Here is a 26,961-nt window from a genome sequence, read left to right as displayed (position 1 = left end):
TTCTTAACACTTTCCTTCTCTAATTTAATATGTGTTAATGTTTTAGAAAAGCGAACAAAAATTGCTTTTTAATGTGCATAAAGTTTTTCACTAAATGAAATGCAGAAAATTAACCTTGTAATTTTTTTCCACATGTGTGATAATGTGTTTGCCACGATGTGCACAATGCAACAATTGTGAGTCATACAAGGTTTTGAAATACGTATGATACAGCTTGGTTGTTCCCTCTCGAAATATAATTTTTGGGAGCTTCGTAATAAATATAAACTTAATATACTCCTTTCTTATTCTAATATATTACTTGACATAAAATCTGTGCTAGTGAACGTAACCCTGGCATATGAATATCTATTTAATATCTTCCATTATTTTCCCTATATTTGTGATTGAAGAAAAATCGATTGCAAGTCCCGAAAATTATTTTGTTTTAAAATAAATATCTGTTAGTTTACCTATAAAAATGTAATGCAATCCTTCTCTCTTCATGAATGAATTCCTAATAAGGGAATATTTTACTTACCTGTTCACGAATCAAACATTTTGAGTTTTTTCAAGTTAATTAGATTATAGATAGTAGAGTTAAACTGGAGAAGGTTAATATCCGAAGTGTTATGTAATATTTTAATATCAGCAAAATATTAACAACTCTAAATTTATGCTCTCTCTTTCTAAAAGTTCGAACATAAGTCAATCTTCAAGGATAATTCAAAGAACTAATTTTATTAATAAAAGCAAATGCACCTTTATAAATAGTAATCTGTGTGGAATGCAAATAATTTTTTGTAACTGGTAGAAGCAAGAAGAATATAGTAACTAAATTGCTGTCGTTCACATTAATGAGAGACTATTATTTATTAGGATTTCAGAAAAGTGTTTTATAAAATTACTAAATATGTATGGAGTCTTTCAATATGAAAATAACATGCGTAAAATAAAGAAATTGGAAGTCTTTTATTATAGGATGTTTATTAATTATTCTAGATGTTATGAATATACATCTTTAATTATCAGATACTTTTATTAAAAGCAATCTAAAAAATTTACATAATAAGACATATTAGCAATGAAAGATATATTAGAAATATCTATTTAGTAATTTTTCCACCCTCAAAACTCATAATAAATTTTAGTTCTTAGTATAAGTTCTCTTACGTTACCTAAATCTCACTGTCAGTCCTTTTGCGTAAACGTATTGTTCTTTATGCATGTGCATTCATCTCTCCAGCTGCATTTCATACAAGGGGTGCTTTTCCGCAATCTGCCCGTGTTAGCTCTATATTTTATGTTATGGCTTTCAGTATCAGTCCTACACTTCAGTCTCCAGTTAACGTCGCTAGATGCCGATTGACGAGAAACTGGCTTTCGAGTTACCGTCGCTTCCAACAATGCTTCAGAAGATCCTCTTCCAACTGCACGTTTGAAGTTATTAAAGCTTGAGTTTGAATCGCTACAGTTATCACTTATCTTGCTTGTATTTCCTTTGGAATATGTGGGAATGTCTGGGATCAAAACTGAAGAAGAGGATTCATCAGCGCTATTGCATTTTTCTTCTAGTTCACGTTCAATAAATTCTCCATTATTAAATTTGTAAATGGAAATGTTTTCTTTACCATGATGTTTATATAACCCAAGTCTACTTGCCTCATCAGTTTTGTAAATTAGGGACTTTTTTTTAACTTTCAGACAGATTTCTTCAGCTATGGCTCGAACTTGTGGCTTATTAGTGAAATCAGGAGTATAGAACATGATTATACCAACGGATTTGGAATAACCATCATGAACAGAAGGTCCTTCATAGGCTGTAGAACATTTTATTCGAATTATTGGAAGCTCAGTTGTTTTAATAAGTTCAATTGCTTTCTGCCATGCTCGATCTAACTCCGTCATTTCGTTTACAAAACCTTGTTTTTTTATATCGATGAACATAAGCCATTTCCCTATTTTATTGCTATCAGAAAAAACTGGGGAGGGATTGTTATAGAAAATATAAGGCTTATCGGTTATACATGATGGTAACTCGAGATTAGGAGGAACGGCCATTTCTTTCTTTTCTTTTATTATTTGGCTCTCATCTTGGGAGCACATGTCTAATATACCGATATCAGTAATGTTTGCCTCTGAAACTGATTTTTCCAATTCCCTTGAAAATTTACTTCTTATTTTCTTCTTACTGTCTCTAGCACAACTGATATAAAAGACTGGGTATTTTTAAATGTATCATTATTGCAAGCAGAGAAGTTTTTATTTAGCCGCTGATCACAGGCTGATGTATGATGTACAGTGTTTAGATTGTAATCCTTCGATATGAAAAATGACTTTGGCATCAATATCTGCTTTCAAAAAAGGTATGTTCCGCACAGTTAATTCTGACTAACATGCATCACTTTGCAGCATTCATCTTAGAAGCAAAGAGAAAAAGATATACTCTTATACCTCTTCTTACTGTGAAAATTCGAGAACATCTGCCAGTTTTATAGCTAATTCAGATTGTTCTGGAGTCTGAGTAAACCATAAAAGCTAGAGTTTGGTTCTTAGCAGCAGTATGATTCATGGTCTAAAATAAAGAGAAAATACAATATATTTTAATATGTACAATCGAAAGGATGTCCACGAAGTTTTGTTTCGTGGTCATATATCTAAGAACAGAAGTTTCTATAACAAAAGAAAATTAAGAACATTATTAAATTGAATATATATTCATCTTATTAAGCAGATTGTTTAAATTCTCGAAACTCTACAAAGCATGTTTGAAGAATTTCGTATTCAAAAAGCAGACATTTTACAATTGTAGATTTTTAATTACTCATGAAACATAGCTCTTCTTTAAAATACTTAATCATACCAGAATTTGTAAAGGCAAAGAAACTTATAATAGCATCAGATTTATTTAGTATTCTTATAACATTATTGATAGTTTTGTAATTTATTTACTATAAAAGAAAACAAAACTAACTCCTGAAAGTTTTCATATAGTATTTTAATTCAAGTTTCGTAAAATGTCTTCTAGGATACTTGCCAGATTCTTGGCAACCAACATATTAGTATAGTTTTAAAAGTTCTCGTGAAAAAAATAAGATTTACATAGAAGAAGTGAAAATTGGGATATTTCCGTTATAAAAGAGATTTCAAAGGTCTCCTTACCACTAAATGGTTGTTAACAGCAAATTATTAATTAAACTGCTAACTAGACCATTGTTTGTCTCGAACTCCTTATAATTCTTTATTTTCTCGACATGCAGAAAGTATTTTTCTTTTTTAACAATTATGTCTTGTGCTTTTATACTACCCTATTGATACTTGACCTCTGTGGCTACAAATCACTCCAATTCAGAAGTTAGTAGAATAAATTGTGGACACTGTTATCTGTTACTTGCAATATTTATTGAATGGTAAAACTCAATATTTGCTGTTGGTGAAAAAAGTGCTTGCTGCGGTCACTATGGTGCTCCTGTGCTACCAGTCAGCCGAGCCGAGCCGTGACTCAACTAACCACTTGAGAGGAATAAGCGTAACTTTTAAAATTAGAAGATTTTTCATGTACCAAGTTAATTCAATATTTACAACTATCAATATGTTACTAACATAGCGAAGCTAGAGAGACTTTCAAGTTCTCTCTTCTACAAGTTGTCTCTTCTTATCGTACTTAAGTACGATAAGTTGTGGTTAAAATAAACTTCGTTTACTGTTATTAAGTTCTTTACTCTTGTACAGACTGTAGAGACATTAGGATTTTTTTGGAAGCAAGAGAGGTGAAAAATGAGCAACGCCTTCGCCGGGGATCGAAACACGGTCCTCTGGAGTAAGCGCCCAGCATGTACCCACTACTCCCCGAAGGCACGCTAAGAAGGCGGGAGAAATACCTTATAAAACTATAAACTTGCATTAGAGATTTTGTAGCCTCAGATGGGCATTTGGGTTCAAAGTTAATCTGGCAAGTAGAATTTATACTATAACTACAAATATAGATTTACATGCCAGATAAAGCCGCATGGATAAGTTCTTCTGCGCTGCCCTTCTTTCCCTTTCTCTTTCCTAACTTCAGATTAAGAATTTCTGGATTTTTCCGGCATCAGTCAATATGAACATACCTTATTTATGATCCTGCTAGATCTAGCCATGGCTACTATTAGTTTTCCAAGTGGTTTATTGTCAGCAAGAAGGAGTTCACAATGAATTGATAATTAAAACGTTCGCACGGCTGAAGTAGAATAGAATTTTACATTCTTTCTGTGTTTTCCCACAGAAAAAGGATATTATATGAGGTAAGAGTAGTTTAGAGCAGATTTAAATTATTGTGAATGACTTTGAATTATGGTTACAATATCCCATATATGTATCTAACGTTAACCATTTCATTTTTAAGGAATGTAACAATAATGCCTTTAAATCAATTTCATTTAATTTTTGTACAAACGTAAACAAATTAATCACTTTCGTTTCTGTATCTAAGATTGCAAACTTTATAGGACTTTCCAGTATACGTGGATAAGTGAGATAATTATATATCATTCAAGTGGGGTAATTCTATCAAGTGGAATAATTCTATTTCAAAATCTGTAATGATAATCTAGATTTTAAAAAAGTACTTTTTAGTAGTAATAAATAAATTTTAAGTACTTACACTTCTAGCCTAAAATCATTATAAAAAAAATAATGATGACCTGTAACGCATGTTTCAGCAATTAATTATTCATTTATTTCAGGTCTTTTGTAAAAACATTTTTTTCCAAGGATGTTGACGATAAAATGAAGTTCCCGAAATACTACCCTTAATGTTATAAAAAACATTAAGTTAATAAATAATGTTAATAATGTTGATAAAAAACATATGAAACATTTTGCAATAATGCAGGTTTTCATCTCTTTTATACTAACGGATACACTACATTAATTATTATGCAAATTATCAGTAAATTTTCAAAACGCTATGGTGTTCTAAAAATTTGGTTTCTGGAGAAAAGTTTAAAGAAAAAAACATTAGTTACTATACTAATTATTACAGCATTTTGTTTTTAATTTATCAGTTGGAATGCATATTCAGAATGGCATTAAATAGTTTTGCAAACAATTTCATGATCGAACGTTTAGTATTCATATTGTACCAAACTTTAAATATAAGCAACTGGTCTGATTTTTAAGGTATCCCATATGATGTAATCTAAATGTGTCAGATCAATATTGTCTTATAAGGCCAGAGTTTTGGGAAGTACTTTACAATTAAAATAGATGAAGCAATTTAAATTAAGTATGTTATACTACATAAAGAAACAAGTTATATCACAATATACAAATTTTGTGTTTCTTGTTTTCAAATATTTCATTTCCATCAATAAATATTCCTTTATTCACATCATCACTGGTGAGGTGATCCAGCGTGAAGCGCAAATGTTTATGTAATGCAAAATGGCTTTCACAAAAAGAACTTCAACGTTGTATTTCAGTGGCGGCAAGTACCTTAGAACCAGTGCATTATTGTGGGACAACTACAAGGAAGGTGATAGTGTTCAAACTTAGGGAAGTAATATAGTGTTTTGGCAACCGAAATACTTTTAGAATGTTTCCATAGCACCCTTGTATGCCATGCTTAAATTCGAAACGATCCTACTTTGACACGTTATAATGAGATAGAATGTTAACGAGACAGAACGTCAAAGAGAAGCGTTTTACAGAATTAGTTAGGTTTCAGTGATCATCGAGTGAATAAACATCGTTTTAGATCCGCGAAATAGGTAACTGGTGACAGTGCAAATATTAATTTAAATTCGTTGAAATAGATGACTTTCTATGAAAGAAGCAGAGGATTGGATGGGATTGATTTAGCAAAAGAGAACACATATTGAACTATCTGCCAAGAAGAACTAAATATGCTATTGAAAACTAAAACTTAAGTTACGCTTAACGAAATCCACAAAAATCTTGCTTTATACGGGAATACTTGGCATCATACAATGGGCAAGCGTGATGATATTGGACAGTGAGACTAAACGTAGTAACTTGAGAGAAATCAAATGCTATCTTAAAAATGAATCATTAATTTATGCTCTTAACGCAAGTTGTTTATTTCATTTGTTGATTTTGTTTAAGTGTAGCATGAATGTTGATTACAACCTAATGATTTTCCTGTTATGGCACGAATTACGCTTTAATTTCTTGTACTGGAAATCCACATTTCACGTACATGTTTCTTTTATTCATAAAGGTCATACGTTTCAGTTATATACGAGTACTTTTAAATGGACTTCGCAGATACTATTTGCCCTTTTTCTCAGAAAACAAAACTTAAGATATTCAGAAGTAGGAAAGCAAATAATAATTATAGAATCTACCCAGGTTAATCGCGATAATGGCAGGGACGACGTACGTGATTAACTCAAAATCGCGGCTAATTCACGGTTATTGGCGGATCTCTAAATCAAGCTGTTAATCACGAAATTGTACCTCTACTATTTTTTCCTAAGTAGCTTTTGACCACTGACGCAAAATACAGAGCATATGATAGGGAATTATTACCAACCTATGCATCCATTCCGAAATTTAGATACATGCTAAAGAACACAAACTTTCAATGTTTTCATCCCTTACCACTAATATTTGCTTTGAAGCAAAATCCTGAGAAATGCTCTCAACTTGAAAATTGTCAACTGTAGTTGGTTTCGCATTTGACAACTCATATCTAATACATAAAAGGAATCGATGGTACTATTGCCGTCATATTATCTCGCATTCATAAAATTATTGTTCCAACTGAATTGCTAAGCAATTAATTGAAGAAATTGCTAAGGCACGAAGAATAGATGACGAGTTAAGAGGAATATTAAATGCTAACAACTCTTTACAAATAAAATGTTAAGTTTCTAAATTCAGAAACAGAATTATGTTATATATCTACTAGCATAGTAAGACTCCATATTCTCCACGCACTTCAAAAATTGTGTTTAAATTAGTCTATTTCGGATTAAAAAGGTAAATTACACAAACTTCAGCTCCTTCACAGTCTTTTAGTGAACCTTCTACGCGATTTAAACATATTGATTTAGGTCTCATCGGTCCACTTCCAACTTCAAATGGATTCACTTATTGTCTAACAGCTATTTCCATCGATATTAAAGCCACAAAAGTAGCGGAGGGTTTCTACACGACTGGATCTCTCGCTTTAGTGTTCCAGCTACTATCACAACCGATCAAGGACGTCTATTCAAATCCTATTTTTTTAAGATTTTAAAACATCTACTAGGCGTACTGTGAACACGCACAATTTTTTATCATCCTTAAAGCTATGGCTTAAATGAAGAATTTCTCCGTCTTCTAAAATCTGCATTAATGAGTCACGAAAATCAGAAATGGACAGAAATTTTACCAGCCGTGCTTTGAGAGCAGCTCTCAAGCATCGATTGTATTCCCTCTAAACTTATGTACGGAACTAAAATTAAACCTCCGGCTGATTTCTCTCTCTCTCTCTTTTTTTTTTTTTTTTTTTTTGCCACATCGAATACTGAAACTGATCCTGCTGAATACATCGAAAAACTTCGAAGATGTATGCAACAGATTAAACTAAAACCAACTGGATCACATATAACAAACGCAGCGTGTATTCAATTTACAAAAATTTCAAAACGCGTTTACAAGTTTTTGTGCGACATGATGCTGTACGAGGGCCGCTACCAACCACCTTACCACAGCCAATACGGACATGGATACTTATTCTCCTGATATTTTACAGCCTAGATCTGCAAATCACGCCAGACCAAATATTTTTCCAATCCTTCTGGCAGTCATATTCATTTCCTTGACTTATCATCATAATGTTACTGGAGAAAGTATGCCTCTAGCCACATAATGATAACAAATCTATGTTTGTGGTGCCCCCACAGGTCACAGTGTTCAAGCTGCTCTAACACTGAAAGAGCATTAATTTGTTCAGTAATACCGCCACTTGAAATTACAACAGTCATAACTTCGCGATCTGTCTCAGGAGATCTTAGTGATGAGCACTATTTCTCATCAGGGCCTCTCAGGCTCTTACCACTAGTAAAGATCCTGACATAATAAGGACAGGTATGCATGCAATATTAATTGTCTGTTTTCGCTATTGCATTTTTAATATAGCTTCTCGTAGATTTATAATAAATGTATTTTAGTTCTATACGGAATACGTAATACGCAATCTAAACAAACACAACCAATACCACCACCTGAAGTCGCTCCATCAGAGCATCGTTGTCACTCCAGCAGGCTGGTAAACCGCAAGCTCAGAGAGAGGATAAAACTCTTAAGAAACTCCTTGGTGCAATGTTAAAGTCTAAATCATTTCAGATTTTCTTTTTTCCCTCTCTCCTTCTTTTTGGTTATAAATTTTAGACACATCTAAGTTTAAAGTACGCGTAAACACATTTTTCCATTTAAGTTGATAGGATTTATTCTACATAAATGTTTATTATTCTACAAATAACTAAGTTAGAAGCATTTTTTACTTCAATGTAACAGACATTTTGAAATTATTTTAATACCTATTTTTTGTAATAATAAGAAATTAAAATATTTCTATGTAGTTCTTTCATTTACCGATAATTCAGTAATTTGAAAAGCCAGACCTTTTCAAGTCAGGGCACCACTTCTTTCAATTTCTATTCTCTACAAATGAAATCTAAGCTAATAGTGGACAATAATTTGGCACCAGACTTGTATTACCAAATCCTCTTGGAGAACGGTCTCTACGAACGGTCTCCCCGTTTGCTTTACACTTCACCTAACCCATGACATCTTTTGACTGAAGGAATGTCACGATTCAAATGCATTCTACTTACGAATTATTATGGTTAGCATAGCATATCGATTCGGTCATTCAAAGATTCCCGATTCGACCATGAGCAAATATTCGTTTAACTTTTATTAGATGCCTCTCTCGGAGCTCTTACTTCTTTGTACGATTGAACCAAATTAGTGTATAATTGATCCTAAAAATAAATCCTTTGAAATGTAGGGTTTACTATACGAAGAGTTGCTACAATAAGCTTACTGGACAAACTTTTGAAGACTTGTAGTTTGAAAAAAAATAATGATGCGTATGTGTATATAGAATATTTTTATTTTTATTTTGTTGCAGATGACTTGATATTAGATCAATGCTTGACTAGGAAAGATAGCAAATATTTTTCAGTCGCGAGTAAATTGAAATTATAAATCACTGAAATATTGATTACATCATAGAAAATTACGAGAAATTTTGAAGTATTTCAAAATCTCTTGATAACCCGGAATATTATCTTTATTACTTATTGATTACTCTAAGGCATGGTACAGTACATTGGAGACATATGAACCTCGTAATTTTTACTGTTAGAAACTACATTTTTAATAATGAATAGAAGCTGTCAAGAAGGAGACGTTCTTTGTCAAGTAGCGTAGGCCGCAGACAAAGTGCGTATGTCGTGACCGGAGTATTTATAGTTTTAGAGCTCTTTGTTTTAATCCTGCACAACGGTTGGGCAAAAGTCTACAGGAATGCGGTTACTGCAGGGTAAGCGTAATGTAACATGGTACACTGCTCAAAATAAAAAAAGGGACAGTGCTATATCTCCCGTTCTACTGGGGCGATTCACGAAATTCAAATTGCGTTCTTCATGTCTCGAAAGCGCGACTTAGGATATATATTAGATTTATATATAACACTATTCTAACATAGTTATTTTGACACAAAATCGGACTTTTTCTGAAATAACATACCAATTGTTTTACATATTTCGATTCTACGACTCAAATTATGCCAGAATACCAAGTTTTGTAAAAATCGTACGAGTAGTTTTTGAAATATTAGCTTTCAAAATTTTAGCTCCTCAATGTTAATTGAATTTGGCAAATATTTATTTATATCTCTTTTTTTATTAAACTTTTTTGAGTTTTTCTCTCACATTTCAAATTTAGGTTCATTCCAAATAAAATTTATCCATTTTTTGTGCTTTATTTTTTTAAATTTCTATTTTTAAATAATTTTTATAAATTTTTCGAAAACAATTTTGAATTATAACCTATAAAATTTTTAACATCATCTTAAAGTAGGTATATTTTTAAGCATATCTGCAAAAAATTAGACTTTTTTATTCAAAATTTTCTAAGATATACACGAATTTACATATTTTCGCGTTTTGAAATTTGGCATCTTTTTTTTGAGCGATAATAACGCCAAATGTGGTCTATGGATTTTTGTAACACTGTATTGCCACAGCTATTTTTAACCTTAAATTTCAAGTAAAATTTTACGGAGAATTAATTATATGACATTTTTTTCCCTCAATGATGCGTAATAAATATTTATTAATACTGTATGAAAAGCTATTTTTTTAAATAAATTTTCTAATATTTTTTTTAATTTCTCTCTCTTTTTTTTTTTTCTTTTTTTTTTTTTTTTTTTTTTTTTTTTTTTTAAATAAGAGTAAATTTTTGTAAGAGTAAATTTTTACGGTCTGCTACTTTACTTCGTTTAAATCGAATTGTCTAAAACTGAGAATTTTCGTTTGATGTTTATTTGAATTTTATGACATTAACTGCACAATTTATTTCTAAACAAACTGATGCTTTTGAAATGGCTGAAAGAGCGGCTGGTACTATCATCCATATTTTTAAAGCACAGTATATTTTTATAGAAACATAAGATTTAGAATAAGCATTTTTATAAAAGTCAAATTATGATATAAATATACAACCCTCTAGAGACTGAATTAATGGAAGTTCAATGGTTATGTAGAAATGATCTGCAGCTACTTAATCGCTGGATAAGTCAGCAGATTCCGTGGACAAGTAAGAATAATTATATAAACGACACCCAACATTCTGAATTCAATTAACAACGAGGATACGATGTTTATTAAATGAATTCAAGAAGTTTTAAAACATAAAAAATCATCTCATTTTTTATCCTAAAATGTATTTTTGTGTGTAGCGTATTTTCATTATTCTAATTTAAAATTCTAATAATTCTTAAAATTCTAATTTAGAATGTAATTGTCAACAACTGATTCCTAATCATCAGTAATATAATAAGTAATTATTACGGTTATTAATAAATCCTTCTTATAAAGTAATTGCAAATATTTCAAAAAACTTTCGGTCTGAATGCAATTATTTTTAATTTTATATTAATCAAGATTGCACACGATATTATTTATTTGCACTTCAATACTTAACGTCAGTTCTAGTAGAAGTTACAAATCAATTATATTTAATTAAGGATTGGATTGGATTGGATTATTTAATTATGGCAAAGCACACGAGGGCTATCTCCCTAAAGGGAGGGATGCCTTCGTGGAGGACTTTCTAAGGGAAACTGGCCTCGTATACACGTTACACATCGAGAAAACCACGAAACACCCATGCAACCAGCCCGTTCGCGGGATTCGAACCTCGGACCGAACTGCCAGTGATCAGCGTCTTTACCGCTCGGCCGTTTGTTTGCCTTTATGAAATGGAAGGCGATAACTTTATATAAAATGATTGTCAGAAATACCAAAACGTTTCGAAAAGTTGGATACTTTTTAATATACTTTCAGAATGCTTAAAGAAAAAGAGAAGAAAAATAAATTTTTTCGTAAAATTTAGTATTTGTATTTTTTTTAATTTAAAACTTTTCAATGTTAGGATATTTGATTCTTGCGATTTCAAAAATAAAATATTTGACTAAAATATGAATAACATTTTAAGAAATCAAATGTAGGATAAAATTGTGTAAAGCAATGGGCACAATGATAAAACTGTTTAAAGCAGTGTATGCAAGTCATCCTAAGTTAAAATGTCGGTTATACATCTCTCTTATTTATATATATCTTTTCTGAACGGAACATTGAAAGGCGTGTAAAACTGTGCTTTACTGTATTTTCTCTTTTAATATAGTATGCAGTTTTCAAACTCATCGTAGTCTGGGTTACATAATATTCTTCCGAAAGAAACGTAGTTCAAATAAATAAAATCAAATTCTGGAAAAATTGATATTAATAAATATATTTAAAATGCTCAGTGCGAAGGAATAAATAGAAAATTTTAAAACAAATATCTGAAGAGACAATGCAACACAAACAATTAAAATAAAAGTATAAAAATTTAAAAATTACCTAAAATAATAACTATGACGAAAAATATATATAAAGAAAAGTATTTGAAAAAAAAATAAACGCTGCACCTTTATTTACGCAGTTCGAGTAGATAAATAGAAATTTTTAAAACAGTTATTCGAAAACAAACAAACAAACAAAAACAAAAAACGTGCAACTTAAACAATTAAAATGAAATTAGAAAAAGAAAAAATTACTTAAAATAATAAGTTATAGTTAAAAATATAATATTAAGAATATTATTTGGAAAAAAGGAACGATGGTGACTTTTTTTCCTCTCACGGGAAAGGAAAATAGGTTGCCATATATTAAGAAGTTCGCCAAGTGAAGTATTCTTGGCGCAAACTGACAAAAAAGTGCCAACATAAATTTGTTAATTTCTCCGTAAATTTCGCTTCCGATTTTGTGTCAAAATACCTATGTTAGAATAGTGCTATATATAAATCTAATATACATCCTAAGTCGCGCTTTCGAGACATGAAGAACGCAATTTGAATTTTGTCAATCGGCCCAGTAGATCGGGAGATATAGGACTGTCCCATTTTTTTTTTGAGCAGTGTACAATGGGGAACCTTGTGGAGGGGATGTATGCAGTCAAAGCTGAGAATTAAAGGCCATTCAATTAAATTAATTTTGGTAATAAAATGATTTTCATATTTTGATATTTTACACACGCACACATATATATATATATATAGAGAGAGAGAGAGAGAAATGTATAATAAAATAAACTGTTCAAAATAAAAATAATATTTAGATACTAGTCTATTTTATCATTTATTGCAATGAAATAAATATCAGCCCATTATAAAAAGTTAAAAATTCCCCAAAATATGAAACATAAATTTTTAATCCTTAAATTCGTCATGAGCAATGAGTGTTTTTATTATTGTTACGGAATGAGTGTTCTTATTGTTGTTAGCAATACTATATAAGATATTAACACTAATCCCATATTTTCCTAATATTCACCTTTCAGCTCTTCATCTCTTTAATCCCTTACATCTATAACACTAATAATCTTTAATATTATTAACCTACTTCATCTTTAATTATATTATTTTATGTTTATCATCACACTATCAGATTCTACTGCATTTTACAATTTTTTTAACGCATTGCTATTTCACTAACCTTATTATCAGATAGTAGTGTTACTCCTATTTAATATTAGTACTATTATTGTTAAAATTTTTATTACTACTTCATATATCGATAATAACAATTCTGTTAATCATCATATCATTTACATTTAATTATCATTATTATAATTTGTATTATTAGTGTTGTATTATTAGTAATTTGTATTATTAGTGTTGTAGTTAACTCTGTACTTTAGTTATTCTGTAATATTTCAACATTTATAACAGTAGTTCAATATTAATTATCTTTCCCAAATCTTTCACTTTTTTAATTTACTATCTATTCACCTCCTTCTCTTAATATTTACCTTAAATATAGTTTCTTCAATAAATTTATATTACTCCTTATTATTAATTATAATACTTCTTTTTTCATAACTATAAGATTATAAGTTAGAAGATTATTAAATATAAGATTTTTAATATTGTTATTATTTTATTTATTATTTACTTTTAGCATATCTGTAATATTTATATCTAATCTACATTTTACATTTTCTAAATTTATTTAATGTTTATTCTATATTTAGTGTTTTTCTCATCTTTTTTTAATTTGGCTTAATTATTTCTAAATTACATATGTCTAAATTCTTTAAAATGTATAATGATATTTTATATTACATAATTTGGTTATTCTTCAAAATTAATATATAAAAATCTGTAAACATAAATTTTTAACTTAAGTAACAATTCTCTAAATATTTATGTTACGGGCTTTATTGTAAACGTTGTCATCTATATGTAAACACCACAAGACCTGAATAATCTGTCTCTGTATGTCATATGTATATTTGTACAACCATTGTAACTTTGTAAAATTTTATTTCAAATAAATGCCGCTGATAGCGGATGACAGATAGTTTCCATCAATAGAGCACAAAAGAGGAAAGTCGAAATGATGGTGTACCTGCTCTGTTGATGGTCTTCTGTTGTTACGGAATCGATTATAGCGAATCTAGTGTGGATTATTTGCTTAAGGGGAGAGATGCCTTTATGAAGAATTTTTCTACAAAACTGACTCATATTCACGTACTGAGTGGTACTGAGTGAAATGTAAACAAAGAAGACAACAAAATTAACCGTAATATATATTGAACGACTGAAATAATTCCATAGCCAAATCTTGCTATTGGTAGTCGGATAAGCACAGGTGCTGTCAATAAGTGCTTAAACTGAGCCGCATTTATTGATCATTTCCGCCTGAACAATTTATCATTCTTGTAAACGGGAATTACAGTAATCCGTGAACTTCTATAACTTGCAGGTAGTTTTCATTGTGTTTATTATGTTACTTAAAAACGCTTAAAAATACGAAATAATTGTATATGGAGTGTCATATGAAGATGTGATGGCATTGTTTCCAGGAAAAAGAAGACAATTATGACATTTAAAAAAAATTTGAATAATCTGCAGAGTTTTCAAGCCTTTTCTTTGCCACAAAATTTTCCCTTTTTTAATGTCTAATAATAGGAATACTCTTAAGTTCTGCAGCAGTTTGCAAGGGTAATGTTAATGCAGATGCCGAGTCACTGGATACAATATAAAAGTGCTTTTCTTTTGTGATTTATTCCATTTTAAAATATTTCCTTCCAGTTCCTTTTATTATAAGAATACATTGTGTATAAAACATACAGAGTGTAAAACACACTTTAGTCTACTATTTGAATTTAATTAAGGCTCCTTGTTTCTAGTCGATAGCAGGATGTTAATTTTCCCGTTTGAGATAGGGAACAATCATGTTTGAATTTAGAACTTCCGAATTATGCCGCTCCTACCACAGCGTACATAAATGGTTAACTCCATTAGTAATTATACTTTATAATTTACCATTATATAATTATAATGCTCTCCAAATGTATTTTCAAAGCTGTTAGGTAGTATTAAATATAAATTAAATTCGATGAGGCATTCAAAGTATATGCATATTATGTAATTAAAATAATCACTATTCATGCATTGATTTGGTATATTTGAGTTATAAAAAAACACGCAAGACTCTCTGCTTTTACGAAAGATTTTCAGAGGCAACGGGCTATATTCGCGTTAATCATGAGGAAAAACACGAAAACGATAAACAACCAACCCTTTCGAGTGAAATATAACACAAGTCGAACCACCATTTTTCAATGATTTTAACGCTGGACGGCTAATATGGTCCATTATTCCTGTATTCTCACTCTGATATTAAACTTCATGAACACACTGTTTAAAATCGCCGACATTTGATGCCCTATAATTAATCATTGTAACATGTTTCAATGCTATTAAAAGTACTGTAATTTATATATATATATATACATTAAAACAGAAACATAGCAGCTAAACTGCATTAACTTTGTGATTACTAGGGTATCATCAAAATTTGCAAATATGCATTGCTTGATTTATGAAAAATTTCTACACAGTATCGTATAGTTGTTAACATACACTATTTTGGTACGTCATTAATATGTGCCGTCATCATTATAATTTATGCAGATTTCTTGACGAAAGAATAAATAATAAATAGAAAGAATGAATAATGATAAAATAAACGACTTATGTACTAAACTGTAAAATTTAATATTAAATGCTTAAAATGGACTTTGCGTTTTTATTAAAGTTATTACTTTCAAGATTTATAATAGTTTCCCCGAGTATTTATTTTTAAGACATTCTGGTAAACAAGCACATAATACTTAATTTTTAATTCTATTAATTTTACAAGTGAATGAATTAGAATTTTGTATTCCTAATTTATTAACTTGTAAGGGTAATTAATTAGTAAATCAGATATAAAGAAGATTAAAAAAGCAATCACCTGTATAAACATGTTCGACTTTCATATTTCCAAATATTTAATAGAACTTCAAGCTCTAAACCAAATGATAATGATACATAACAACAATCCGTTTTAAAGTATTCAGGTTCCTATCGAGAACGAGAATCTCATTATCAGATGAATATTATTTGTAAAACTGATAACTTGTTTGATAATATACATAAAACAACATTAATGAACGACTTTTTTATTTTTTGGTTTAATAACTTTAAATAAGTGTCATTAAATTTGTGCTTACTTTTTTTGTCCAACTAAAACTCTGTTTATTTACTTTAAATTTGAAAGTTTATTTCCTGTAAAATGATGTTCATATTGTAATCACTTTATATATTAGAGATAAGAATGATAATAATTTACTATAAATAGGATAAAAGGGTTAAAGATTATAGTGACTCTCACATATTATTTTCTAAATATGTAACATTTACTCCACATCAGATTTAATACGATAATTTAATGAGGTCAGATACTTAAAAATGCTAAATAACATTTAGGGGGAGTGAGTGAGTGAGTGAGTGAGTGATTATGGCGCAAAACCAAAGATGATTATAACGCGCCAAACACAAGATGGGAAAATAACATTTAGGAAATGATTTAATTGTGTTATTTGTAATACGATACGAATGATGCCGGCTTACCTCTCATTAAAACTACACATACAAGTTAATTTATAAGTGAACAGTTTAAGCTTAATAATTAATTAAAATATTATTTATAAATAATGCGTGCTGAATTGGCGACTTTTGTTAAGGTTTTCGTGAAATCCTGATAGAAATGGCATAACATAAAATAACTGACAGAAGTTGTAAGCTGATTTTTCAGTTTTAACATCAGGAACTGGTTTCTTCTCATATATTTATTTTTAGCATTATTTTTCTTAATTCTTCTAGCTAATGGTGGGAAAGAAATTTTCAATTAATCATGAATAATGTCTTTGTTGATTCACATTTTTAATTATACACATTTTCATGACGCTTTAATTTTTTTCATCCGTCCAACTTTCAAGATGAGCTTTATAAGGTAATTAAAACGAACATTAATAAAAAAAAAAACGATATGAAGCATATGAAACACTTTTTATAAAACTACAAAGAGTGTTTGTACATTTTTAGATCCATTTCGGGGCCGTTTAATTAATGTTTAAAATGTAAAGAATACATTTTTAAATATTTTATCTGATAGCCTTTTTTACTTCCTTGTACGAAGTAAAAAGGAAGTATTGTAATCGCGAAAGGTTTCAGGCAGCATATTTCAACGAAAATATCCATTTTGACCGCTATCGAATGCTATTTAACGATGTTTTTGCGTGACATCTGTTCGTAAAAACAGAGTAAAAGCCTCTTTTCCTCCAAAAAAATTATAAAACTGATTTAAAATAATTCTGAAGAGAATTTTCCGTGGCGTCCTGTACGTACATATCTCGGATAACTCAAAAATGAGTAGCCTCAGAGCGTTGAAATTTTGTATAGAGGACTGCTATAACATGTAGATGTGCACCTTGTATTTTGTTTGCAATCGGCCGCACCAACGTATATAAATATATTTATATATATATCCACTCTGTTACCCGGCTCAGTGATCTCAGTTTCTTTACTCTTATATGTTTGTAAATTGTACATTTTTTGCTTTAAAAATGGTTGAATTATGTTGTTTTTATCTTCCGGTTAAGTTTTTTATGCCTTTAGTAAATCTGTGTGCAATAGTTTTAGAATTATCAACGAGTTTAAAGTTGTTTAAGTGCCGCTAAGCCTTTTTTTTTTGACGGCGGCCATTGATTGTTTACATTTGAAACAGCAGAATAGTGGATTTGTGACCAATCTAGAGAAACTTCGCAACAACAAAGATAACGCCTTCATTTATTATTGCCAATTAAATCATGCTTAATCCTTTCTGGAAATTTTTCGAGGAAATATGTGTTTAATATTTATTTCGTAATTTTTAATATAGATATTTTGAGTTTTTATGCGTTTTTGCCTTCTCGCGAGGTGAAAACTGAATTAATTGAATGAGAAATACTCAATCGTAGTTGAAAAACTGTTTCTTTTTTGTTTTGTTTACTTAATTTGTTTTATACATCATTCTAGCTTTATTATAGTATTTGAATAAAACATGTGGCAAGGGTTAGATAATTCTATTCTTTAAATGATATAAATTTTGCGCATTATGAGTTATAATATGAGCGAAATATAATACTGTGAAGTGAATCTAGAGCCAGAGTGTCGCTATGGTAGACAAATACTAGAGTGAATTTTAAAGAATGAATTTATTCTATTGGGGTTTATGCGCTGTCGGCGAAGTAGATTTAATTAAATCAAATAAGTTTAAATGAAATGCAAGAAAAAATGCGTATAATTTTATATTCCGTGCAAGGAAGTGACTATAAGTTTGCGTCATGATTTTCATGACACAAGGGGCTTTTCTAAAATATCCAGAGGTACTGATTTCCATTCCTCTTCCACTACCATTCCAGCGTACATCAAGTGTGGGGGTTTTGCGCTTGGAAACTGCTCCTTCAAGAGACTAAAGCGCAATAGTCCATAGGTAAAACATCAGGCGGTTTCGTAAGAATACTTTGAAAAGGTATATATGAATAAGTTGTATACGTTGCAGCCAAATCTAAAATCGGTGGGAAACTTCCTAGATTTAGCGTATTAAAAAAACTAGCAGGAAAGTTTGACTAAGATTCTGCAGTAGAGTTTTACTCACGTAATTCTGCTCATACTGCTTAGCAGGAATTTTGGCATTTCTTAGTCATAAAAATTAGAAGTCTCAAAATTAAAAAAGCATTTCACATGGAGCTCAGATCTCTCCTTCTTTTATTAAAATAAGCATATCTTATCTATATCAGAAATTTCTCCTTATTCTGCGTGCACTAAAGTTTGGTCACGTTTTTTTTTTTTTTTTTGCAATTCAGAGTGGTCTTCAACAAACAGCAACATAATCTGAAGCCCAAAATCCAGCTATATTCTTCGGAATATGGTCCACACGTGACCAGATTCTTCGGAATATGGTCCACAGCTATTCCTCTTCAGAACATGGTCCACAAGTGACTTCTCACGATATTTTTTATAGTCATCATTTACAGATAATTACTTTTTTGTTTTAGGAACAGAAAATATGAAAAGTCGTCATTGTTCTCGCCGAATAAGACATCTTCTAGTTGCTATTTGCATATGCTAAGTATTGTATGTCAAGAACACATAAGAGGAATGCTTTTAATTCCTTGCAAATTAATCTACGGTCATCAGACAGGCGACTGTTAAACATTGAGAAATCCAGAGTCTAAAACTAGTTCAAAACTTCTCTGCTTGTTGATGATTCATCTTTTGCGATGTGTCTGATGAACTACATAATCCACAGCGTATATGCAGTGGTGAGGTTTGCGGTCTTGTACGGGTTTAAAATTATCTTTATTTTCGAATTGCTTGTTTATGTTTGTTTGCGTGTTTGCCTATTTAAAAAAAATCACATGTCTTAACGTGTTATAATAATATTTTGATTTTCGTTCATCTTTCCTCTTTATCACAATTATGTTCTCTTGAGTTCATTTCAGTTTGGTCAAACGCGTTGGAGGTAACATAAAATTTAAAATGTTGCTAGAAAATGTCGTGTTTTCAACATATTTATTGTTGGGTTTCATATTGTTTAACATCGAGTTAGAGATGATTTTCCTATCTAAAAGATATCGAAAAGATGTTAGTCGCTCGACGTTAGAAGCTCCTAGAAGATCAGCTGATATAAAGGAAGCAAAAAATGTGTGGTAATTACTGAAGTAATTTATACATCATAGTTAAAATTACTCGTTATTTACGTAAATTGTGGGATATTTTGTAATTTGTTTAAATCTGAAGGATTTTTTAAAAAGTATTTTCTTGTTCACATATTATTTGTCTTTTCTTTTTTCTGTGAAATTTAAAACTTTTAATTAGACTTTGGTAATTTGTTTTCGCAGATAACGTGCAAGTATTTTGTGAAATTATTCATAGCTCACCACTAGCATATACGTACTTTCACGTTGTAATCAATCTACAGAAATTCATAATGTGATAGGATATCACCCCTCGGTTATTCAGTTATTCAAAATGCAATTAAATGCAGCAGATCCTCGCTTGTCCAAGTTTTTATCAACCGCGGTTCCATGTTATCTGAGTCCAATGAAATAAATAAAAAAAGGTCCTTAAATTAGCCGCGCTCAAGACGTAAACAATCTGTAAACTTAAATTTTAGCATTAACTCAAACAGTAAAGTTAAGAACCGTTACTAGGTTTGAGCTCGATAACTTTGATTCATATGCACTTGTATGAAAAATAAATTGGTGTTCAGGTTTTCGAAGTTACAGAGGCAGTAACGAATGTAGATATGAATGATTCAATGCTAGATGATGAACAGTTTGAACTATCTAGGCCATTGTAAATTTATTTACGCACAGCGGATGTTCTGATGACGAAGACATGAGAATTACTTAAACAAAAATCAGTCGTGCAGATGGTTTAAATGAGATCGAAAAATCACTGCTGTATACTGAACAGCAAGACGATACGTCACCAGTCGACATTATGATGTTGCGACGTCTACGCAATAGGGCGGCAAGAAAACGTGGCAGTACAATGAAACAGAAGGCTTTACTGTTTTCTTTTAAATACATGATGCGTTATGTATACTGTAGAGCCTCGCATTTGCGTTATATAGGTACGTAACGCAAATGAGTTTGTTTGCAAAATCTTCGGTATTTTCAAGCTGATAGAAAGTATCATGTTTAGTGCTACACATATATCTGTACATTTGAACGTACACATGTTTTATATCACTATGTATCAAAACAAATCCTGTATGTTAGTAAATTCCCTATGGTATATATATATACATATAGTAAAGAGTATATTATTAAAAGTTTCTTTTATCAATCAGTGTTATCCGAGTTTGCCTCGGCCCACATTAGCTTGGAGAATCGAGGTTCTGCTGTAATTACTTAGTTATCATCAAACTCATAAATTTAACTAAATAAACAAATAAAAGAGAAACTTCGAAACATATTGGAGTCTGAATACATATGAAGGAAGTATTAATTCCTGCCATCATGCATAATGATAACATATATAGTAGACCTATGAATTCAGTTCCACGTTATTGCGGTCCAGCATTATCATCGCGCGATGAAAAACGAATCATCCGAACAAGCAACATTTTCACTTTCCTTCATGACCATTCTTTGCTTCCTGTCGTAATATATCTGCCATATTTATGTATAGAGAAACTCGTAATCGAAAAAGTTTCCTTGCGTAGCCTTTTTGCGACTGAGTCCAAAGAATGCGCCTGAAATGACGTTTCGCAACAATACAGAATTCCATTATAATTTCATTGATTGAAACAGGCTGTCGTTTTTAAAATTCTATCTATTATTCTTTGTTTTGTTTTCCTCCATGAGCCATTTCCCACCATTGTATTGACAAGCAGTAACACTATTTAGCAATATTCCCAGCCAACTTTGAAAACTGTTGTCTTTTATAATGCAAGAAAATAACTGTCTAGGATAAGCGTGCATCACCGTCACCATCTTCAGTTAACTGTGTGTTTAAATGTATTCTAATAATTCTTTTCGAGACAGTGAAAAAATTTTTTGGATCAGATTGAGTTCAGTGCCGAGAAGATTCTAAATTTTAATGAATCTGAATCTAAACAAATATTAAGTTTGAATATTTTCTAAAGAACCTGAATCTTAGTGTGGCACGAACTTTAGGTTTAAAGTATTAATTAGTACAAAGATAGAAAAACGTACACAATTTTAACAAATGGCTTTCGTTTTAACTTTCGTTTAGTTAGTTAAAACTTTCGTTTTTCGTTAGTTTCGTTTAGTTTAGGCTTTCGTTTAGTATAAATCTCGAGAGGTAAACATCTACAGTCTCTGCAGTATAGTACTAACACATATAAGTTTAGAAAAAATATCAAATAATAATTAAAATAATTTAAGTGCTTATAAATGCCTATAATTTGGAAACAGAGTAATAAACCGAGTTTTCATGAATTACGTAAAAGAATTTTAAAAAGCGAAGAGCGTTAATGATTAGTTTCGTTCTTTTTCCTTCAATAAAGAATAAAAAAATCAGATTAGCTTTTTTCATCTCGCTTCATAATAAATTTATCAAATAATTCAGGAGTTTCAAATTTTTAACTTTTTTCAGTTTATTACTGTACTTAATTGCTCTGACAAAGACTTAAACGAACCAATGAAAATAATAAAAAATTTTGCAAATTTAAATGTAAATCGTTGAAAATATCACGTATCTTATATTTATACGTCAATCATGTATTAATAGCCGCTAGTCGGTATAGTGGTTAGGGAAGCTGACTGCGATGCCGAAGGGCCTGGGTTCGAATCCCGAAGAAGGCATGGTTGTAACTGCCCGTCCCCTTCATAGGAAAGGCGATGGTGGCCCGCCTATTAGGTACCTCCATAATAAGGCGACCACCACATCTGGCCTTGTATAGATTAATGGACTGAGTTACACTTGTAATTGTTCACAATCTGCCATTGGAAAAAATAATCATATATTAATATAATAATCTAAAATTTCATTGCTGATTTATGTTTTAAAGTATTACTATAAGTCTTAATGCTTCTCAGACGGTGTATAATCATAAGAGTATGGGTTTCGGAAAGGAAAATGTAACAAATAAATGAAAACATTTTATTGCAACAAATCCAATAAATTTTTTTATGCAAAAAGAAATAGTTTTATTACTTGAGCTAATAAAAATAATAGCATGAGAATTACTGAAAATTTTAAAATCATTTCTCTTTAAACAACTGTAATGAATTCGGAAACTAGAATTGGGATAAACTGAATTAAAGGAAACTTGATAAAATGTCATATTTTAAATCCCATCACTTTAAATCCTACAGAAAATGTTCAAGTAACGTTTGCTGCTATCTGCTTCCAGAATAAACTTTCTGCTTAGGTAAATAGTTATTACAAAGGACATAAAAATTATCTTCCTGTGAAATTGCGAGTAATTGCTTCAAGAAGTATGCATCCCCCAAAAGGATAGGTTACAATCACAAAATTCTGATCAGAACCAAATTTTAATTTTTATGATAAAGTTCCTTTTTTTAGCGATTTCAGTACAATGCAAATTACAGTAATAGTCCTTTATAATATTAATATAACCTCTGTCGTTTTAGGGAGAAATCCTGTAAATATCAGCCTTTCATCGGATTAATAAGTACTCATCGCAAGTATACAGTTAATCTGCTGAACCTATCGCAAATATAGAGTTAATTTAATCGTTGGAAAATCGCAATTCAATCTAGACTTGACAGACCCTCAGAAGGTTTAATTCAGTTACGATGGGCAGAATCATTAAAGCTTTTTTTAGCATTTTCTGTAATGTATTTAATAGTCTACTGAAAACTTGATAATAGATTAGTTGTATGAATATAAAATATATAATACGCCACCGAAACTAACTCTGTCTAATGTTTAATGAAGTTATATTAATTGCTAGCCACCCAGACGATATAGTGGTTATGGGAGCCTGTTGCGATACCTAAAAGCCCGGGTTTGAATCCTGGAGACGATATGGATGTTTGTAAATGCATAGGGCCTGTGCGGCATGGGGGCACTCTAAATATGCACCCATCCCCCCGAGTCGGAGGACGGTTGCTTTCCTTCAAAATTGGGGCGAAAATGAGCGAAGTCGTAGTGTCACTTGTATGATGATTAAGGTTTTGTCAACGACAGGCATAATCTTGCTCTCCTTGCCACGATAAATTTCGTGGGCCTACTCTGATCTCACTGTCAGGCAAGTCACAACAACACAACACATCAATTGCTTGATGGCAAGGATACTATAATAAACCGAATCAATGTCACTGCCTTCTGGATAAGGGTTAAGCTTGCTGATAGAAGACACATGAGGAATGGCCTCTTCTGCTAGCCTAGTAGGCTGTTAAAGAATGTATCAAGCTTTAACTACACATTTTGTTTCTTATATAAGCTGTATATTTCTCTGTAGCAAATCGAATGTTCTCTATGTGCCTGTCATCATTTGTGTCAGTATCTACTCTTTCATCTGGCCGTAAGACCAGACAGAAGTCATCAGAAGAGGTTTAATCTACTGACTGTTCTTAAAACCATTTGTGATAAGGAAGCATCTTCAGGCTGTTGACAGCAGAGCAATTAACATTAACTATTTTCTTACTTCAACTTGTATGAGGTCCATTTCCTTCCAGTCAGCTACTTGCCGTTTTGCAGTGAATGAAATAAATGATCTCTGAGAATCGTACGCAATATTTCCAGAGTTTCTGTAGCTGCTAAAAGTTTTGCAAAAACAAAGTGCTTCATTGCTGGGCTAAATTCAAAAACGCAAGCGCTAACTTCCAGTTATGAAAGTGCTTTTTTACAGTTCTATTCTCATTATTTCAGGTACCATTAAATACATTTCCACGTTCTTATCGTTTTTGCCTTTAAGCAGAGAACAAGGAAATTGTTTGCCTACTAAAGTTCGATAGGCAGGTAGAAGTTGATTGGACAACAGAAACTCAACATTGGTCAAACACGTGTAGTCCCGCTACACTAACTGTGCAATTTCGTCCCAATTTTGAGAGAGAAAATCCTGAGACGGATGGTCCAACGTTTTCCCACTCCTCCTCTAACAACAGCCCCTCCAAAGGACTTTCAACTCGCTGTGTATTTTGAGTAACCCCTTGACTCAAGACACTTCGCGCTTGTAAACATCCATGCTTTCTCCAGGATTCGAATATTGCATGGGCAAATTTCTTACCTCAACTCACTGAAGAATACAACAATACACCACATTCCGTAAAATAATACCTGCTATCTTACTTAATGTATGGAAATGGTCTCATGATCCTTTATTCGAAATCAACCTTAAGAAACTGTAGCCATCAACTGAAGAAGCAAGAAAAATTGCTCATTCTTATCATAATATTGTTTCGTTATTTTCTTCCAAAAACTGTGGTGAATGTGGTGTATTGTTGTAGTCTTCAGTGAGTTGAGGTAAGAAATTTGCCCATGCAATATTACCGTAATAGGAATTTAATTTAATGGGCTAATTAACTCTGTTAACTTTACTATTAGTTTGTGAACTATTAGCAGTAGTTAATTTAGGTCTTACAAATTTAGTAAACAGAATTTTACATTACCCCACAATATTAATAATGAATAATATTTTTGAATGTACGTTGTGTTTGTGTGCATGTCTGTATGTCTGGTAGCCCTTTGTGGTGAAACAATGGCCGGAGGAATGTATCTGATGGTAAATAATAATGCTCAGTACGTTCATGGCCTTATCTGACTCTTCAAAATAAATAAATAAATAAAATTTTTGGTATTAATATTCCTAGGTAGACAATAGACTCTTTCACTCTTTGTATCCTCCCTAAGGATAGGATGCAAGGAGTAATACACCTAGTGTAAAATCTCGGATCAGATTACAGCAAGATACAGTGTTGTCCTTTTAGAATCTGGTATTGTGCCCAGACAGCAAAACGTTGGTTAGGGGTTTTCTTCTCCTCATTTCCGGGCTTTGGGCGACGTATATAAACAAGCTCTGAATGGAAAAACCCTAGGAAGAAAGAAAGGGTAAGACAGGAAAGCAGCCAGATTGAGAGAAAGTCAAATACGGGAGTAAATTTTCCCAGATAGGTGTTAAAGTTCTTATCAGGAAAAAAGTTATATCCATAATACAAATATTTTTAAAGGTTTTCAGAAATTTTAATGAGTAATTTGGGAAATAAAAATAAATTAATTTTGAATAGCAGCAGATTAAAACAAGGCTTTTGAATAGCAACTATAAAAGTTAATTTAAATTCAGTGGCTGGGTTAAAAATTTTATTCTTTTTAGTGAGAGAATTAGACTGTTTGAAAACTAACTTCAGGATATTATTATAAAAATTTATGAGGGCTAGAAAAAGGAGGAGGAAATAAATCTTCTAGTGTTAGAGTAACTGAAATTCCTCATATTTTACTAAATCATCAGGTTTTTAAAATTACTTGCTTTAAATGGCTTTGATATCTTTCTTTCTTTATATTGTTACGAAATGTACAGGCGCGGTAAGATAGCTTCCCCACAAAGCAGTTTTAGGGTTGCCATAAAAATGGCAAGGAAAGGCAGGGTTGCCACATTTGATGAGAAATCGACCATTTGGCGACATTTGGCAACAAAAATGGCGATATATCATGGACGGATGGAGAACCTTCTGGAACGATTTCTTACCGGTTTAGCCCAGAATGTTCTCGAACACAAGCCGAAATCTATATAAACCCCGCTGGTTCGCAGTCAGTTTGTGTGTGCGCCTCGTCTAGCGAGCTGACAGTCAGTCATTGAGTGAGTGTCTCGAAATCTAGCGCCGAGTTGGTCGTCGAGTGCATCGAGAGAGTCTTTTAGTGCATCGTCGAGTTTTGTCTTAGACTGTGCTGAGTCGAGAGCTATACTCTTGTGTATCGTCGAGTGCATCGCGTGAAGAGTCTCGAGAGTACGTGGAGTTCCGAGAACGACCAGAGTCGGAAGCTGTACTCTGGTTCTTTGCAGTGAAACTATTTCCACCGTTATTGCCTGACAGTATGAAGGCTGTGTCGGTGATTGTTCTAGCGTGTTTATAGGAGATTTTCGACGACAGTAAAAAGTGTTATTGGAGCTGTCCTGATTAAATATTAGCTAAATAAAATGTGTTTCGATACTTCATCCAGTGTCGTCATTATTCACTCCAAATCCACACGAACCCCGTGCGAACGTGAAGGAAGAAAATAACGAAACAATATCATGATACGAATGAGCAATTTTTCTAGCTTCTTCAGTTGATGGCTACAGTTTCTTAAGGTTGATTTCGAATAAAGGATCGCGAGGCCATTTCCATACATTAAGTAGGATAGCAGGT

At 31.6% G+C, this 26,961-nt stretch overlaps 2 protein-coding genes across 2 annotated transcripts in view; one reads left to right on the top strand and one right to left on the bottom strand.

Annotated features, from left to right (window-relative positions):
- Window positions 1–26,961, top strand: part of LOC118197290 (uncharacterized) — a 275,863-nt gene that overhangs the window by 100,789 nt on the left and 148,113 nt on the right. The gene's annotated exons all lie outside the window — the stretch shown is intronic.
- LOC146998660 (uncharacterized) lies at window positions 948–16,195 on the bottom strand. The gene is made up of 2 exons (XM_085811468.1): window positions 16,044–16,195; window positions 948–2,554 (listed from the first exon to the last, which is right to left on the bottom strand). The coding sequence occupies exon 2, from the start codon at window positions 2,083–2,085 to the stop codon at window positions 1,171–1,173; it is 915 nt and encodes a 304-aa protein (XP_085667594.1). The 5' UTR covers window positions 2,086–2,554; window positions 16,044–16,195; the 3' UTR covers window positions 948–1,170.

Source organism: Stegodyphus dumicola, chromosome 2 (assembly GCF_044657685.1).
Source record: "Stegodyphus dumicola isolate Sdum_Otavi_A_Nest chromosome 2, ASM4465768v1".
In the NCBI taxonomy this organism is placed as follows: domain Eukaryota; kingdom Metazoa; phylum Arthropoda; class Arachnida; order Araneae; family Eresidae; genus Stegodyphus; species Stegodyphus dumicola.
Note: the sequence above shows the minus strand (reverse complement) of the source record. Positions and strands in the feature narration are given on the sequence as shown.